The 14,730-nt window shown below is 60.5% G+C and overlaps 1 protein-coding gene across 1 annotated transcript in view; it reads left to right on the top strand.

Annotated features, from left to right (window-relative positions):
- The window catches only part of Col20a1 (collagen type XX alpha 1 chain), a 30,650-nt gene that overhangs the window by 6,223 nt on the left and 9,697 nt on the right, over nucleotides 1-14,730 (top strand). Inside the window, exons 3-21 of the mRNA XM_023704301.1 lie at nucleotides 2,261-2,404; nucleotides 2,605-2,781; nucleotides 3,016-3,138; nucleotides 3,907-4,065; nucleotides 4,455-4,574; nucleotides 5,043-5,207; nucleotides 5,810-5,974; nucleotides 6,120-6,289; nucleotides 6,871-7,000; nucleotides 7,675-7,820; nucleotides 7,901-8,024; nucleotides 8,166-8,305; nucleotides 8,917-9,046; nucleotides 9,244-9,388; nucleotides 9,547-9,677; nucleotides 10,073-10,221; nucleotides 10,388-10,517; nucleotides 11,454-11,492; nucleotides 12,270-12,408. Of these exons, the coding sequence (XP_023560069.1) occupies nucleotides 2,261-2,404; nucleotides 2,605-2,781; nucleotides 3,016-3,138; nucleotides 3,907-4,065; nucleotides 4,455-4,574; nucleotides 5,043-5,207; nucleotides 5,810-5,974; nucleotides 6,120-6,289; nucleotides 6,871-7,000; nucleotides 7,675-7,820; nucleotides 7,901-8,024; nucleotides 8,166-8,305; nucleotides 8,917-9,046; nucleotides 9,244-9,388; nucleotides 9,547-9,677; nucleotides 10,073-10,221; nucleotides 10,388-10,517; nucleotides 11,454-11,492; nucleotides 12,270-12,408 (2,626 nt within the window). The remainder of the gene's footprint in view (nucleotides 1-2,260; nucleotides 2,405-2,604; nucleotides 2,782-3,015; nucleotides 3,139-3,906; nucleotides 4,066-4,454; nucleotides 4,575-5,042; nucleotides 5,208-5,809; nucleotides 5,975-6,119; nucleotides 6,290-6,870; nucleotides 7,001-7,674; nucleotides 7,821-7,900; nucleotides 8,025-8,165; nucleotides 8,306-8,916; nucleotides 9,047-9,243; nucleotides 9,389-9,546; nucleotides 9,678-10,072; nucleotides 10,222-10,387; nucleotides 10,518-11,453; nucleotides 11,493-12,269; nucleotides 12,409-14,730) is intronic.

Below are 14,730 nucleotides of genomic sequence, written 5' to 3'. Positions count from 1 at the left end.
CTCAGGCTCTTAGCCTTTCTCTGTTCTAAGTAGCATCCGATTGGGAATTGCTTTCATCCATTGTGAAAATCTTTGTCTTTTAAGTGAAACATTTTTTCCCTTAATGTTAGCAGTATTTTTGTCCTGATGTTGATTCTGCAATCTTCCTGCTTGTTTTCCTTTTTTTTTTTTTTTTTTGGGGGGGGGGGGTGTTTTCCTTTTTCTACTTGTTATAAATGTTTGTTTTCTCCTTTCATGCCTTCTGCTGAACTGACTTTTATGGAAGCACTTAAACACACTCAGGAGACAGCGCCATGCAGTGAGGCCAAGGTTAGCAGAGATTAGCACCAACAGCTGCTGGCGTATGTCCAGCAGTGCTCGTGTCTCTCTGCTCACCCCAGGCCATATGGTGTATTATTTTAAGGCAAATCCCAAACATTCTCTGATTCTGTCTGTAACCATTTCTGTATATAAAGAAAAGACTCAGGAGCAACCTCACTACCCTTACCATCCTCGCTTGTTATTTTAGAATGTCATAAAATATTTAGTTGTGTTTACGTTTTCTGGCTGTTTGATAAATATCTTTGGTAACTGATGGGTCTGAATTGGGATCCCAAAAGAGTCCACACTTTCTTTGCTTCGTGGGTCTCAAGTAATTTCTCACTGGCATCTGTTTTTTCTCTGTCCCTTTCCCTTGATCTTTATTTACACAAGAAAGGAAAGACTCACTTTTTTTTTTTTTTTTTTTTTTAGCATTCTTTTTCTTTTCTTTGTTCTTTTTTTTTTTTTTTTTTTAGCAGAACCAGTGATTGAACTCATGCCCTTGCACTTGCCAGGCAAGTGCTTATTCTCCTGAGCCATCTTCCCTGCCCGAGACCCACATTCTTGTTCCCGAAGCAGGATCTTGCAGCCCTTCGGCTTGCTTGCCCTCCCCCACACCCCGCAGACCACAGTTAGACCCCGATGGCCAGCTTTGGTGTCTGTGCTGACAAGTCCCTCAGTGGTGTCGGCTGTGCTGCTCTGCCCCAGCAGGGCTCTTCCATCCGCTGAACTTCTGTGTGAAGTTAGGGTTGGCCTGCACGTGCAGGCTGAGGAGTCCGTGTGCTCCATCAGCCTTGCAGTCATACATTCTCTGACCCTTTCTTAATGGCTGTGCTAGTGGATCATGAACATGCAGCACCGCGGTGGCTGTCAGGCCGGCACCCAGACGTCGCGCCCGCACTCACATGCTTGCCCGCACTCTGGTGCTCTGCCTACACTACATTTCAGAAGTCCCTTGTGTCATAGTTGTGCAGGTAGCTCAAGTCCTAATCGGTTTTCTGCTGCTGTGACACGATGCCAGGGAGTGGCACTTTGTAAATGGTGGAAGCTCGTGGTTCTAGGGGCTGGGAGTCCAACAGCCTGGTGTCAGCCCCTGGGTGCCATGCTGCGTTATAACATGGGAGGGTGCAAGGCAGGAAGGAAAGCGGGCCAGAGCTCCCTCTCCACAAGCAACACTGCCCGGTTGGCCAGGGCAGCAGCTCTGGGCCTGGGCACCTCTTCACCGTGCTCCACGTGACTCACCATTCAGGTCAGGCGTGGAGCAGACCTGGTCACGGTCCTGGTTCCGCACCGCGTAGCTGCGTGGCTAGGCCTTCATGCCCCATTTCCACATCTGTAAAGCAGGCATGTCAAGGTCGTGAATATCATGATACATGTGTATGCAGTACTGGGGCTGGGGCCGGGTGTGAGCCACCTGCTCCATGGCCACCTGAGACACAGGGCCCTCCTGCCCCTCCTTGGCACAGGACGGAGCCCACTTCCCTCAAGCCTGCAGGGTGGGCTGCTCCTTCCCCATTCCAGGACTTGAGCGCCCAGAGGAGGAGCCTTACAGAGTCCAGATGGAGCTCGGTTTGCTCGATCAGGTCCTGTCCTCTGAGACAGGACAGGGTCCTCGGGAAGCCATCTCTGTCTTTAGGTGATGGAGCCCAGAGCAGGGACTGTGGGTGCTCAGGACATGGCCGACGCCTCTGGGGTTTCTAAGAGCAGAATGTGCCTGCCATGGACCCCTCCAGAAAGTCCTGCCCATCAGTTCCTTGTCCTTTTTCTCCTCTGGCCTCAAGGGGAGGAAACGGGTAGGCCTGAGATACCCCCCGCACACGCAGGCATGCACACAGCCATGCATGCATGCCCCCCCCACACGCAGGCATGCACACAGCCATGCATGCATGCCCCCACACACACGCAGACATGCACACAGCCATGCATGCATGCCCAGTGCAGTCCCAACTCGCCCCCCCAGGGGACTCGGAGCAGGAAGTGATGCTGACCACCAAGACCCCCAAGGCCACCGTCGGGGGCCTGAGCCCCTCCAAGGGCTACACCTTGCAGATATTCACGCTCACTGGCTCCAGGCCCATCCTGCTGGCACGGAGGGAGTTCATGAGTGAGTCCTTGGTTCTCCTCAAGCCCAGAGTGGGCGAGAGTGGCTAGGTTCATGTCCCCTGCTTGCACACCTTCAGGGTCTCATTTCCTGCCCACCTCCCGGGGTGGGGGTCCTCCCTGGAGCCTGCAGCCATAGCTCTGGGCAGGAATTGGGCCCAGGTCCTCAGGCCTTGCACTCACAGCCCTGCCTTCTCTTTGCAGTTGAGGCTCTGAAGAGTAACCCCTTGGGAAGGAGTGGCCAGGGGTCACCAGGGGCAGCCCTGAAGCCAGCCCCCTCCCATGTGGTGGACCCAGACCCCAAGAAGACCCCTGAGCACAGAGTCACCTTTGTCCCAAGCCAAGAGCCACCCACTCTTGGTAGATTGGAGTGGGCAGAGAGTAAGCAGTGGGGAGTGGAGGGGGTGCCCTGAGCCTTGGGTGCCGCTGCCCCTGGAGCCAGGAAGTCCCACCTCACAGTTGATTGCATGTTCTGCAGCTTTAGTTGAGGCTTGCAGGCTGGCCAGGTTCCCTGAATCCAGGCCCTGAAGCCATGTTGCTTCTGACACCCTCGGGAGTCCCATCCCGGGTGTGAAAGGTGAGAAGTAGAGGCTGTGACCCCCTCTCCCCTCTCAGGAGTGCCCAGCACAGATCAGGGGCAGCCCAGGGGTCCTGAGGTACGGGACCCCATTCAGCTGACCGCAGACCCAACAAGACAGAGCCACACTGAGGCTCCTGCTGGAAAAAGAGAGGAACCAGGTAAGGGGGCAGCTCTGTTCTCTAAGATTTACCTCTTGGTCAGATCGGGGTCCCCAGAGGAGATGCCCCCTTTCCCACCAGACTGGAGCCAAAGGTAGATGCTTCTGTCCTTGGCCAGGGTACCACCCCTCTCAGGAGGCCTAAAGGGTACGCTGAGCCTCTTCCTCTGGGGCAGGGGCGGTTGCCTGAGCCTGGGCTGCTGTCACAGCACTGTCCATGCTCCAGAGTCTGGCTCTGGGGCTCAGCCTGCCAGGAGCGGTGTGTGCACAGATTTCGGGGTGTTTGGGGTGCCACCTGGGTAGCAGTGCTTTGTCTCCAAACAGCTCTGGGACCATCAGGATAGTGAGGCTGCAGCGAGACGCTGGTAGGCAGCTCCCAGCCCTTCCTCATCTCAAGTGGATCTGTCTAGAGTCACCTTGGCACTGACCCCTGCCCATGGGACAGCTGGGCCTGGGCTGGAGACTGCTTAGCCGGGAGGCAGCACTGTGCCACCGGGGGCATGCAGACCCAGGAGGCAGCTGCCAAGGGCACAGGCAGCCCCGAGAGCCAAGGCTGGCATCACCCCCTTGGGAATGCTCAGAGAAGCTGACCTGTTGACCAGAGTCCATATGGGATTTTCTAAGACTGGGGAGCCCCAGTGTGCCCAGGGCCTCTGTCCACCAATGAGCAGAGTGCACCTACCACGCCCCGTGAGATGGCCCTTTGGGGGCTGTGACCAGACCCAGATGGCTCAGAGGACTCACCTGCCCCACCTTCTTTCCTGCCTAGCTGGCACCCCGTTCCACTGCACACCCCCTGTGCCCACCGACATGATCTTCCTGGTGGACAGGTCCCGGAGCATCGGCCACAGCCACTTCCAGCTGGTCAAAGACTTTCTGGCCAGTGTCATCTCACCCTTTGAAATTGGGCCGGATCAGGTCCAAGTAGGTGGGTACCAGCCCCCCACAGCCTTCTGCAGAGAAGAGGCAGGAGCAGCCTCCTGGCTCATCACCCGGCTAGACAGGAAGATCCCTGCCGCCCTAGTGTGGTCTGAGTGGGTCACGCAGCTGACTCATGGACGTCCCTGCTTCAGCTAGGACTGCCAGCCCAGCCTACGGGCACAGCTGGCTCCCAGCCGGCTCCCAGGGGGGCACTGGTGGGCCGTGCTGGTGATTCTTCCTGGGAAGCCCTGGGCCTGCGAGCTTGCATCTCCCTGTGGACCAGGCTGCTGCTGGCAGCTGTGTGCTGAGGGCAGCTCCCAGGATATTGTCCTGGCCCTGGCGTGCTCCAGGGAGGCGCACCTGGAAACTGAGCCCAGGGCCTGGCCCCTTCCCCAGGCCTGACGCAGTACAGTGGAGACCCCCAGACCGAATGGGACCTCAACTCCTTCCACACCAGGGAAGAGGTGCTGGCTGCTGTGCGCAGCCTTCGCTACAAGGGAGGAAACACATTCACAGGTTCGCGTCCATCTGCCTTCAAGGGTCTGGCTGTTGAGAAGCCTCGCTCCTTCCTGCTGCTCAGCCTCCTGGTGCCCCGCTGGACCTGAATGCCTGCATGGGGCAGTGGGTGCTGAGCCCAAGCCATAGCTCCAGGGGGCAAAACCACCCTGCACATGCAAATGCTCCTCTGCCAGGCTCTTGTGGAAAGCAAGTAGCTCCTCCAACTGCACGCCTAACCCACCCCCAGCAGGGCTGCCCAGAGGTGTCCCCCAGGGGGCTGGGTGTGGTCTTGCCGGGCCACAGGTACCCTCTGAGAGTGGAAGAGCAGCCTAGCCCCCAGTGCTCCCAGTCTGGCAGGCCAGCTCTTTTGGGAAATGAACAGAGAACCCTCCCACAAGCTGAGCACTGGGGGCAGCTGCTGCTGAGAGGGCCCTGGAGGCAGAAGTGCTGGGTGCTGCCTGTCACTTGGTTTCCACTGCTCCCAAGGCCTGGCCCTGAGCCACGTGCTGGGACAGAACCTGAAGCCCGCAGCAGGGCTCCGTCCAGAGGCAGCACATCTGGTGGTCCTGGTGACAGACGGCAAGTCCCAGGATGATGTGCACACAGCTGCGTGCACCCTCAAGGGTCTGGGCATCGAGGTCTTCACTGTAGGTGAGCCTTGCATGGGCCCTGGGCTCTGGGTTGGTATTTGTGACTGGTGGGCTCTGGATTGCAGGTAAGAGTTTGCGCCTTGGATTCACCTCACTGGAGAATGGGCTGTGCTTGTCCTCTGAGCCTCAGCTTCTATGTTGGCAGCGCCTGGAGAGTCAGCCCCTGCCAGGAAAGGCACCCCTGAGCCTGCTCCTTGCCAGATGTGTCAGATTTTGGTGTCATTGCCTAGTCCTTGCCTAGCTTCTCTGGTGGCCCTAGAGCAGGATGTTGCCTGGCCACTGTCCCTTTGTCTCCTGTGCCTGGCGACTCTCGCCCCAGGCCTTGGTCACACATGCACCACTGGCCAGGCGTCAGTTCTGCCCCACAAGAGGAAATCTAGATTTCAGGTTGTCCCGGCATCTCCCAAGTGCCTGCCCTCTCAAGCGCTCGACCCCAGACTGGCTTGGCCTGTTCTATTGCAGCTCCAGCACGCTGGCCGCCCTGGGCCCTAGCCCCGCTCTCACAGGCTCCCTGTGGCTCTGGCAGCCTCACCCAACCCCATTTGCAAGCAGGATGAGGGTACAGGGAGGGCTGGTTGCAAGTCTATGCTCTCTACCCGGTAGGTGTGAAGAACGCTGACGAGGCTGAGCTGAAGCTCCTGGCCTCCCAGCCACAGGACATCACGGTCCACAGTGTCCTGGACTTCCCGCAGCTGGCCACTCTGGCTGGCCTGCTCAGCCGCCTCATCTGCCAGAAGATCCAGGGCTGGAGCCTGAGCAGGGTCCCTGGTGAGGGGGCAGGGACACTGCTGGGCCTGCCCGGCACTTGGGGCAGAGGGGCAGGGAGGACGTGGTTCCTGGGTGGTTTACCAGGAGGGACTGCAGGCCGAAGCAGGAGGGTGCTGGGGCCCAGACCACTGCCTTCTACCTGCAGCCACCCCAGCCCCAGCTGCACCAACCGTGGACACCTTCCCTGCACCCAGCAGCCTGGTGCTGAGCCAGGTCACTTCTTCCAGTATTCACCTGTCATGGACCCCAGCTCCTCAGCAGCCCCTCAAGTACCTCATCACGTGGCGACTTTCCAGGGGTGGTGCCCACCAGGAGGTGAGTGGCATCAGCTTCCCTGGCTCGGGGGTCCCTGCTGGGTCACCCACACAGAGGCAGGGCAGCTCCACAGACTTGGCCAGCTACACCTGGGAGAGGCTCGCTGTTGCCAAGTAGTAGAATCATAGGCCCACATGACCAGGTCACCCTGAGAAAGGACAGCTGACACTAAGAAGAATATATGCAGTGTATTATTTGTTGAAACTGTCCTTCCGATTTGATTTGAAACTGTCTCATTGCTATCTCTTTGTCAATAAAACTTTGAAAAAAAAATAAAAAAAAAAAAAAGAAAGGACAGCTGGGGGCAGAGACAGGCAGGGCACGTGTGGCGCCACAAGGCAGAGTAGGGAGTGTCCTGGAGGTGGCTTCCACAGGACAGGTAACCACTGTGCCAGGCCAGCTAGGACTTGTTGACTGTCTCTCCTGCCTGCATCTCGGCCAGTGCGCCTCTGCTCAGTGGTGGGGACCCGCTGGGTGTGCATAGACCCCCATTCCCCAAGCCTGCACTCAGGCAGCACCATTCCAGCTCTGCGCCCGGGCCCATTCACCACACCCTGCCCACTTTGGGGGTGCTGTTTCAGGTGGTGGTAGAGGGATCTGCTGTGTCTGCAGAGCTGCAGAACCTGACCTCCAGCACTGAGTACCTGGTGTCTGTGCTGCCTGTCCATGTGGGCGGGGTCAGTGAGGGGCTGCAGGGCCTGGCGACCACAGGTGAGTGGGTGCTAGTGGCCCCTGCCTCCCAGGCTCTGGCACCAGCAGTGGGCAGGCTAGGCTGCACTCAGTCCCCACCCTTTCTGATCCTGGTGTCCTCTTCTGACCACAGCTCATTCCCTTGGCCCATGGCATGTGGCCAAGGTCATGCTGCAAGCCCCCTTTCCCTGGTTTTGTGAATATACCCCCACCACTCAGCCCACACCTTGCAGCAGCCAGTGCTGCTCTGTTTCCCATCTCCAAGAGGACGTGCACCCCTCACCCCCAGGAAGCGCTCAGCCCCTTGCCCACCCGGTCCCTTGCCCACCCCTGCTCTGCTCTTCCCTCTGTGTCCACCAGTGTAGCAAAAGCACCACATGGCTCTTGCGGGCTCTTTTAACACCTTGGGGCTGTGTCCCCCCACCCTTGACAGATGGCCACAGTAGACATGTGGGGCGCCCTGGCTCTGCCAGCACTGAGGATCAGAACAGGGCTCCTGTGGAGTTCAGGAAAGTGACTCAGCATCTGTCCTCCCACAGGCAGGCACAGCCTTCCACTGGCCTCTCCTGGGGGGCACCATGCGGGTGCTGAGATGCCAGGAAGTCCTTGGGAAGCTTGAGCAGGGGCCACCTCCTGTGGGTGTGGCCTCGGTGTGCTGTGTTCTCCAAGTGGCCCCAATGGTTGCTTCTCCCTAGCGCCCCTCTCTCCACCTCGGGCACTGACCCTGGCTGCAGTGACACCCAGGACCCTCCACCTCACCTGGCAGCCCTCAGCTGGGGCCACCCAGTACCTGGTACGGTGCTTGCCAGCCTTCCCCAAGGGTGAAGAGGAGGGGAGAGAGGTACGTGGCCTGGGACGGGGTACAAGGGAGGAGGCAGGTGAGGGAGGAGCAGAGCCAGCTGTGATGCCCCGTCCCTCCAGGTGCAGGTGGGGCAGTCGGAGGTGCTGCTGGACGGCCTGGAGCCTGGCAGGAGCTATGAGGTCTCGGTACAAAGCCTGAGAGGGCCAGAGGCCAGTGAGGCCCAGGGCATCCGTGCCAGAACCCGTGAGTACTGCCTGGCACCTGCCCGTGTGGCGCAGTCCCCGAGCCTTCCACAGCTGAGAACCCCACACCCTTCCATCCCGGCTGTGCCCCAGGCACGGGGAGCAGGATGCATCAGCCCCAAGGCCTTACTCTGCTCTGCAGCAGCCCTGGCCACCCCAAGACACCTGCGCTTCTTGGACGTGAGCCATGACTCGGCCCGGGTGATCTGGGAAGGCACCCCACGACGCACACACCTGGTCAGGGTCAGCTACGTGTCCAGCGATGGTGGCCACTCGGGAAAGGTGAGAGCGGGCCTGCCTGGGCCCACATGCTCCAGGAGACCCCGGACTCAATGTCTCACAGGCCAGAGGAGCCTAGTGCTTCAGTCAGTGCCTGACATGCCCTCCTGGGCATCCCTCGTGCTCCCACATTCAGGCCCTGTCTACCCAGTCCCTCCAGAAGGGCAGAAGGGTGGGCGGGGCCTCAGGGAGGACCCTCCAGACCCTGGTCCTGTGTGCCTGCCCCAGAGGGCTCGGGTCGCCCGCCTGCCCACTCCTGGGAGCAGGTCTTCACCAAGGCCACATGGGCTGGCAGACCCAGAGCTCCCTCTTCCAGGGGGAGCACAGGGTCAACCTCATCCCCACCCAGGATGCTTGGTGCTGGGAGTGGGGGTGAGACTGAGGCAAAGGATCACGCAGTCACAGAGAACAGCCATGGCGAGGTGCACCACTCACATGGAGGCCAAGCCGGCAGAGGGCCGGCTGGGGTGCAGGGAAGGATGCGCCCCGTGGGCTGCCTGGGCTCTCGTGGCCAACCCCATTTCCTGTTTTGGGGGCTGTGGGGTCCTGGCTGCGGGTCCTGGGCCTGGGTCTGCTCCTGGCCTAACGTGTCTGTCTGTATCCCTGCCCCACAGAAGGAGGCCCCTGGGAACGCCTCCTCTGCCACCCTGGGCCCACTGTCCTCCTCCACCACATACACTGTCTGTGTCACCTCCCTCCACCTCGGAGGCGGATCTTCCACACTGACTGGCCATGTGACCACCAGTGAGTGGGCAGAGGGCAGGGGTGGGCTCGGGTGGGCTGCGCCCGCTGCCCCATGGCGCTGTGGTGGCATCTGCCCTGGGCCACAGCTGAGCCAGGTGGGGACAAGTGCTGGAAGGAGGGGTGTGGTGAGGCAGGGCCCGGGGCTGCTTGTCTCAGAGCTGGTGCCCTGAGCTCTGCCTCCCGCCTCTGTCTTCCAGAGCAAGCACCCAGCCCGAGCCAGCTGTCTGTGACAGAGCTGCCAGGGGACTCAGTCAGGCTGACGTGGGTGGCCGCAGCCCCGTCTGGCGTGCTTGTCTACCAGATCAAGTGGACACCCCTGGGAGAGGGAAAGGCCTGCGAGGTGTGGGTGGGCCGAGGGTGGGCGGGGCCTCAGGGAGGGCCCTCCAGACCCTGGTCCCGTGTGCCTGCCCCAGGGGGCTCGGGTCGCCCGCCTGCCCATGCCCGGGAGCAGGTCTCCACCAAGGCCACTGGGCCGGCAGACCCAGAGCCTGCTCTTTCAGATCTCGGTCCCTGGCACTCAGCACTGCTGTCCTGTCCGGGCTGGGGAGGCACGCGGAGTATGAAATCACGGTCCTGGCCTACTTCAGGGACGGGGCCCGCAGCAAGCCGGTGTCTCTGTGCTACTCTCCGTGTAGGTACCGCCTCCTCCACCCGGCAGAGCTGGGTGCAGGAGCAGCCCAAAGGGACCCCAGATTGACCCAGCTCCACAGGTGGAAGAACTGAGATTCCCAGAACCACTGGCAGACAGACCCCTCAATCTCAGGGTCTCCTGAGAGGTCACCTGGGGTCCAGATGACGTGGCATGGGTGACCCAGGCTCCAGGCAGGGGCAGTTTGGGCATGAAGGCCTGCAGGAGCCTCGTGGGGTCTTGGTAGGGCACAGTACAGCAGTAGGCAGGCACGGGGCATGATGCAGCCTCTGGTGGGATGGGGCACAGAGCGCGGTGCAGGCTGCTTGCCTTGTCCCCTGGCCCCCAGGTCCCCTTTATCCAGCCCAGAGTCCCATACCACTTGTGTTGTTGTCCAGCTGCAGCGAGCAGGAGTCCCCCATCGGGCCTGGCCCTGTCCTCAGAGACCCCCAACAGTCTGCAAGTCAGCTGGACACCCCCAAGTGGCCACGTGCTCCACTACCGGCTCGCCTACGCGCCAGCCTCAGGCTCGGGACCTGAGAAATCAGTGAGTCTGAGGAGCTGAAGGCTGCTGCCTACAGGGACCTGCGGGTGCAGGGCTGCTGGGCGACATGCAGCCACCCTGTCTGCTGAGGCTGCCGCTCCTCTATGTGGAGCGACTCGGGAGCCCAGCGTCACCCCAAATGGCCGCTCAGGAAATCCTGGCTCCCCAGGTCTCTGTGCCAGGCCCCAGGAATCATGCCATACTCCCCGATCTGCTGGCTACCACCAAGTACCGGGTCCTGGTCTCAGCTGTCTATGGAGCTACGGAGAGTGAGGCAGTGTCTGCCACAGGCCGAACAGGTGAGTGGACACCAAGACCCGAGCAGCCATGCAACAGGCCCAGCCAGACCCAGCTGGGCCCATGGCGCCTCCAGGGCACGGAGGGACCCTGGGGTGGAGTATGGGGCTCATCTGCACCCGCAGTCACTGCCTGGCCACTGTACACATACCAGAGCGGCAGTAGGTGGTAGGAGGAGGTGAGGGCTTTTCTGTGACGCCTTCCCAGTCTTGTGTGCCAGCCAAGCTCAGGCAGGGGACCATGGCACCCCAGACAGAACCTCCCTGAAGGTGCCCCAACCTGTGCCCTGCCGATGCACCCCTAACTTCCAAGGGGAAGCCAGAGCCTGAGCACAGCCTTGGGCATGGGCCCTGCACAGAGGTGGGACATGCTGGAGTTGGGCTGCCTACTGTTGGGGCTGCCAGTGCCTGGGTGAGTCTCCCTTGGCCCTAGGTACTCTCTGGGCCGGGGTCCAGTGGGTCTGTCAGTTCTCCCACTGTTTCTCTCAGCCAAGCAGCCTCCAGCCCCTCGGTGCCAACCCTCAGAGGCCTGAGTCCCCCTCCTCGCTTCCTTCTGGCACCCTAGGCCCATGTTGCCCAGGTGAACAGGGCTCTCAGAGTGGACAGCTGTCAGCGTGGGTGGCAGTTCCAGCCACAACTTGCACATTCTGTAGGTCTGGCCACTGCACATGCCCCTGTGCCCAGCCCCCTCCACGTGCCCAGGCATCGCCCACCTTGCTGTCTGGGAGGTCAGCGCCTCAGGAGAAGCTGGCCCTGGGCCCAGATGAGCCAGCTGTTCCTGTCTCTTTCTGAGGGTGGTGGGCACCATAGGCCTTGTGCACAGGCACAGAGGTGGCATAGGCTGAGCTGTGTGCACGCAGGAGGAACGGCGCTGTCCACGACACAGCCTCCTCTGGTGGCTGCTGAGCTCGTGGCGCGCGTGGCCTCTGTCTCTTGCGGCAGCCTTCCCGGCCCTTCACTGGAACGGCTCCCTTCCAGGTAGGTCCTGGGCCCTGGGCCAGCCACGTTCTGTCCCCTGCTGCTTGCTCCTTCGGGGCTCTTCCTGGGATACAAGGACTAAGGGAGCTGCGAGCAGGGACCTAATGCAGCACACATGCTAGGGTGAGTCCTGTAGCTTCTCTGGTGGCCCCACGAGACAGGCAGAGTGGCTGCATTCTGCACTGGGGAGCTGAGGCTCGTCCAAGGTTACCTGCCTGACGTACAGGGCGAGGCAGAGCTAGGTAGGCCCTGTCCTTCCGGCCCCGGGAGGCTCACTGCTGACCAGGTGCTGAGGTGCGCGTCCCTGAGGTTGGGGAGTCTTGTTCGAGCTTCGTGAGAGCTCAGCCCTCCTCAGAGAGGGCAGGGGGTCCGCTCAGGGGCTCTACCCAGCATGGACAGCGTGGAGGGTGCAGGGTAGGGTCAGGCCACGGAGGATCCTCAGGCCAGGCGAGTGGCGCCAGCTCCTCAGGGAGGAGCACAGGCTTGGAGCTGAGGTACAGGGTCTGCTTGCCTGGGGCAAGGGCCAGGGGCTGGGACCGGCTGCCCGGGCTCCCTCCCTGGGCCTCCCCAGTGGGGCCATTTGTCAAAGCAGTTTCTTCAGTGTCAGGAAGGGGCCAAGGGGCAGGGGCTCGTTATGGCCCGGGCAGGGCTGGGTTCTCAGGGCTTTGGGGCCGCAGCTACCATTTGCCAACACCCCCAGCCCAGGCTGCCCCTTTGCCAGCCCCTTCTTCCCCTACATGGTCCAGTTGTCTCTGGTCGCCTTTCCTGTCCTGCCAGGGTTTGACCTGATGGTAGCCTTCGGCCTGGTGCAGAAGGAGTACGCCTCCATTCGCGGTGTGGCCATGGAGCCCTCGGCTTGGGGTCTGACCCCAACCTTCACGCTCTTCAAGGATGCTCAACTGACACGGCGGGCCAGGTGATGAGGCATGGGACTGCAGGTGGCCATCCAGGGCCAGGTGGGCAGGGGAGGGTGGGAGAGCCTGGCCACACTCCTGGGGCTCCTAGAGCCCCGAGGCCCTTGACTTCATTCAGCAAGTCGCAGACTGGCTCAGCCCACCGTCTCTGGGACTCTTAGTTACAGATGCACGAACTCTCACAGGCGCAGAATGAGCCACCCGTGGTAGTTTCTGCAGTCTCACGTAGGTCTTCCCCCATGTCTGGGCTCGGCCATGCCGCCAGCACCCTGTGTGGCCCTTCGTCTGCCTTGCCCGGTTTGCTCTCTGTGCCACTGGGCCACGCGGCCACCGTCCCAGGCTCACTGTGACTGCTCTCTAGGGGCCGTGGGAGCGCCGGGGCCCCTGGCGTGTGGCCGCCTCCTTTCCGTTGACCTGATGGTCAGATGTAAAGCTGGCCTGAGTGCACACGCACACCTCACAGTGAGAACCAGGACTTGCCTTCCAGACTCCAAGGACCGAGACAAGGCCACAAAATGAAAACGAGTGTCGTGGCCTTGCAGGGCCTCAGGCTGTACGCAGACGCAGGAGCGACCTGGCATCTGTGGTACAGGCCCACCCCTCATGCAGGCAGAGAGGAGGTGCCTGGAGGTCTCACGGGGCCCCTGTCCCCCCATGTGCCTCCAAGCTGGGGAGACTGGGACTCTGGCAGAGAGGCTGCTGGTTGGGCAAGGGACGTGGAGCTGCTGTGACCGGGGCAGGAGGTACACGGAGAGCACACCCCCACCTCAGGAGAAGGAGCTTGTGTCTATCCAACTGTTAACTAAAGCTTCTTCCTGTTGCTGGGCTTGGGTTTATGGAAGGCTGTTAGGGTTGATCTGTTCCTTTCTAAAAAAAATTATCTCACTGTTTTAAAGTCTAAATTTAATTTAAATTGATACATAAAAACCTATGAGCTGTACCTACCACAAGTGTCTCGATCCCACAGTACAATACGTGCTAGGAAGCACTTAAATCAGGGTGAACATACCCGTCTCCTCCAGCTCTTATCATTTTGCTACAAGGAACGCAGGATCCCTTCTTGGCCTCTGGCGTGGAGGGAGTGGGCCTTACCTGTGTCACCCTGCTGCGCAGTAGCGCCGCAGAGCCTTTTGCTCCAGTCGCTGTCCTTAAAGCCCGGCCAGCCTGCCCCTCCTTCCTCGCCCTCTGTCCCTAGCCCCTGGGGACGCCACTGCTCACTCTCCTTCTGGGAGAGTGACCTCTTCAGCTCCACCCATGAGTGGGCTCACGTGGCTCGTGACTCTGTGCCTCCCACTTGGACTCAATGGAATGAGCCGCAGGTCGCTGAGCTGCTCAGGTGATAGCGCTTCCTCCCCCGGGCCAGGTTGTGGCCTGCTGTGGACGTGTGCCACGTTTTCTCTGCCATTCCTTGGCTAATGGCCCTCAGGCTGATGCCACGTCTTGGCTGTGGGCGCCAGACACAGATGCCATGTCCACTGGACGCGTACCTGGCAGCGGGGTTGCCACGCCTCAGGATCATTCTCTTCCAAGTCTGCGAGGTCCCCGTCCTGTTTCCAGGGTGACCCTCCCACCAGCCCTGTAGGACTGCCCCTTTCTCCACCAGCACTGGTTGCTGTTTGCTTTTTGCTGATAGCTGCTCTCAAGGGGTGGGCGGGTCTCCCTGTGATCGACTTACCTTTCCCTGGGGCGCAGCGATACTGAACGTTTGTTCCTCTAGCCACTGGCCTTTTGTGCGTTGTCTTCTGAGAAAGGTCCATGAGGGCAGGGGAGGTCTGGTCCCCACCTTGGGCTTGGCATCCTTGGGCTTGGCATCCTTGCGCTGAACTGATAACTGTTGCCTGATTTCCTTCTGCCCTGGTCTTGGCTGCAAACACCCCTCAGCATCTGTCCGCATTGTGGCGGAAGTTCTGTCAGAGTGGGCGGCTCCATCCCTCACATGTGGGCTCCAGCCTGTCCACTGTCGTCAGGGGCAGGAGGATGCTGCAGAGCCCAGGCTATTCAGGGGTCATTTCTGCTGCCCTGTGCCCTGCTCCTTGTAAGGATTTGGGAAGGAATATTTACTGTAGTGACCAAACTGGAGGTGAGCCAGAGGCCAAAGATAGGTCACGGCCCCTAGGAGGGTTGTCATTCTCGGGGAGTGGGGGGTAATGGTGAAAGAAATGTCCATCGGTCCGTTGGCCATCACTGTGAGGAGGGCATCCCATGAGGGCATCAGGGTGTCCAGGGATGGGAGGAGTACTGACATGGGCCCATGATTTTTGAGAGAGAGAAAGAGAGAGAGAGAGAGAGAGAGAGAGAGAGAGAGAGAGAGAGAGAGAGAGAGA

The sequence above is a fragment of the Octodon degus genome, unplaced genomic scaffold, assembly GCF_000260255.1.
Source record: "Octodon degus isolate 3935 unplaced genomic scaffold, OctDeg1.0 scaffold00194, whole genome shotgun sequence".
Taxonomy (NCBI): Eukaryota; Metazoa; Chordata; class Mammalia; order Rodentia; family Octodontidae; genus Octodon; species Octodon degus.
The sequence above is the reverse complement of the archived record's forward strand: the minus strand, read 5'-3'. Positions and strand labels throughout refer to the sequence as shown.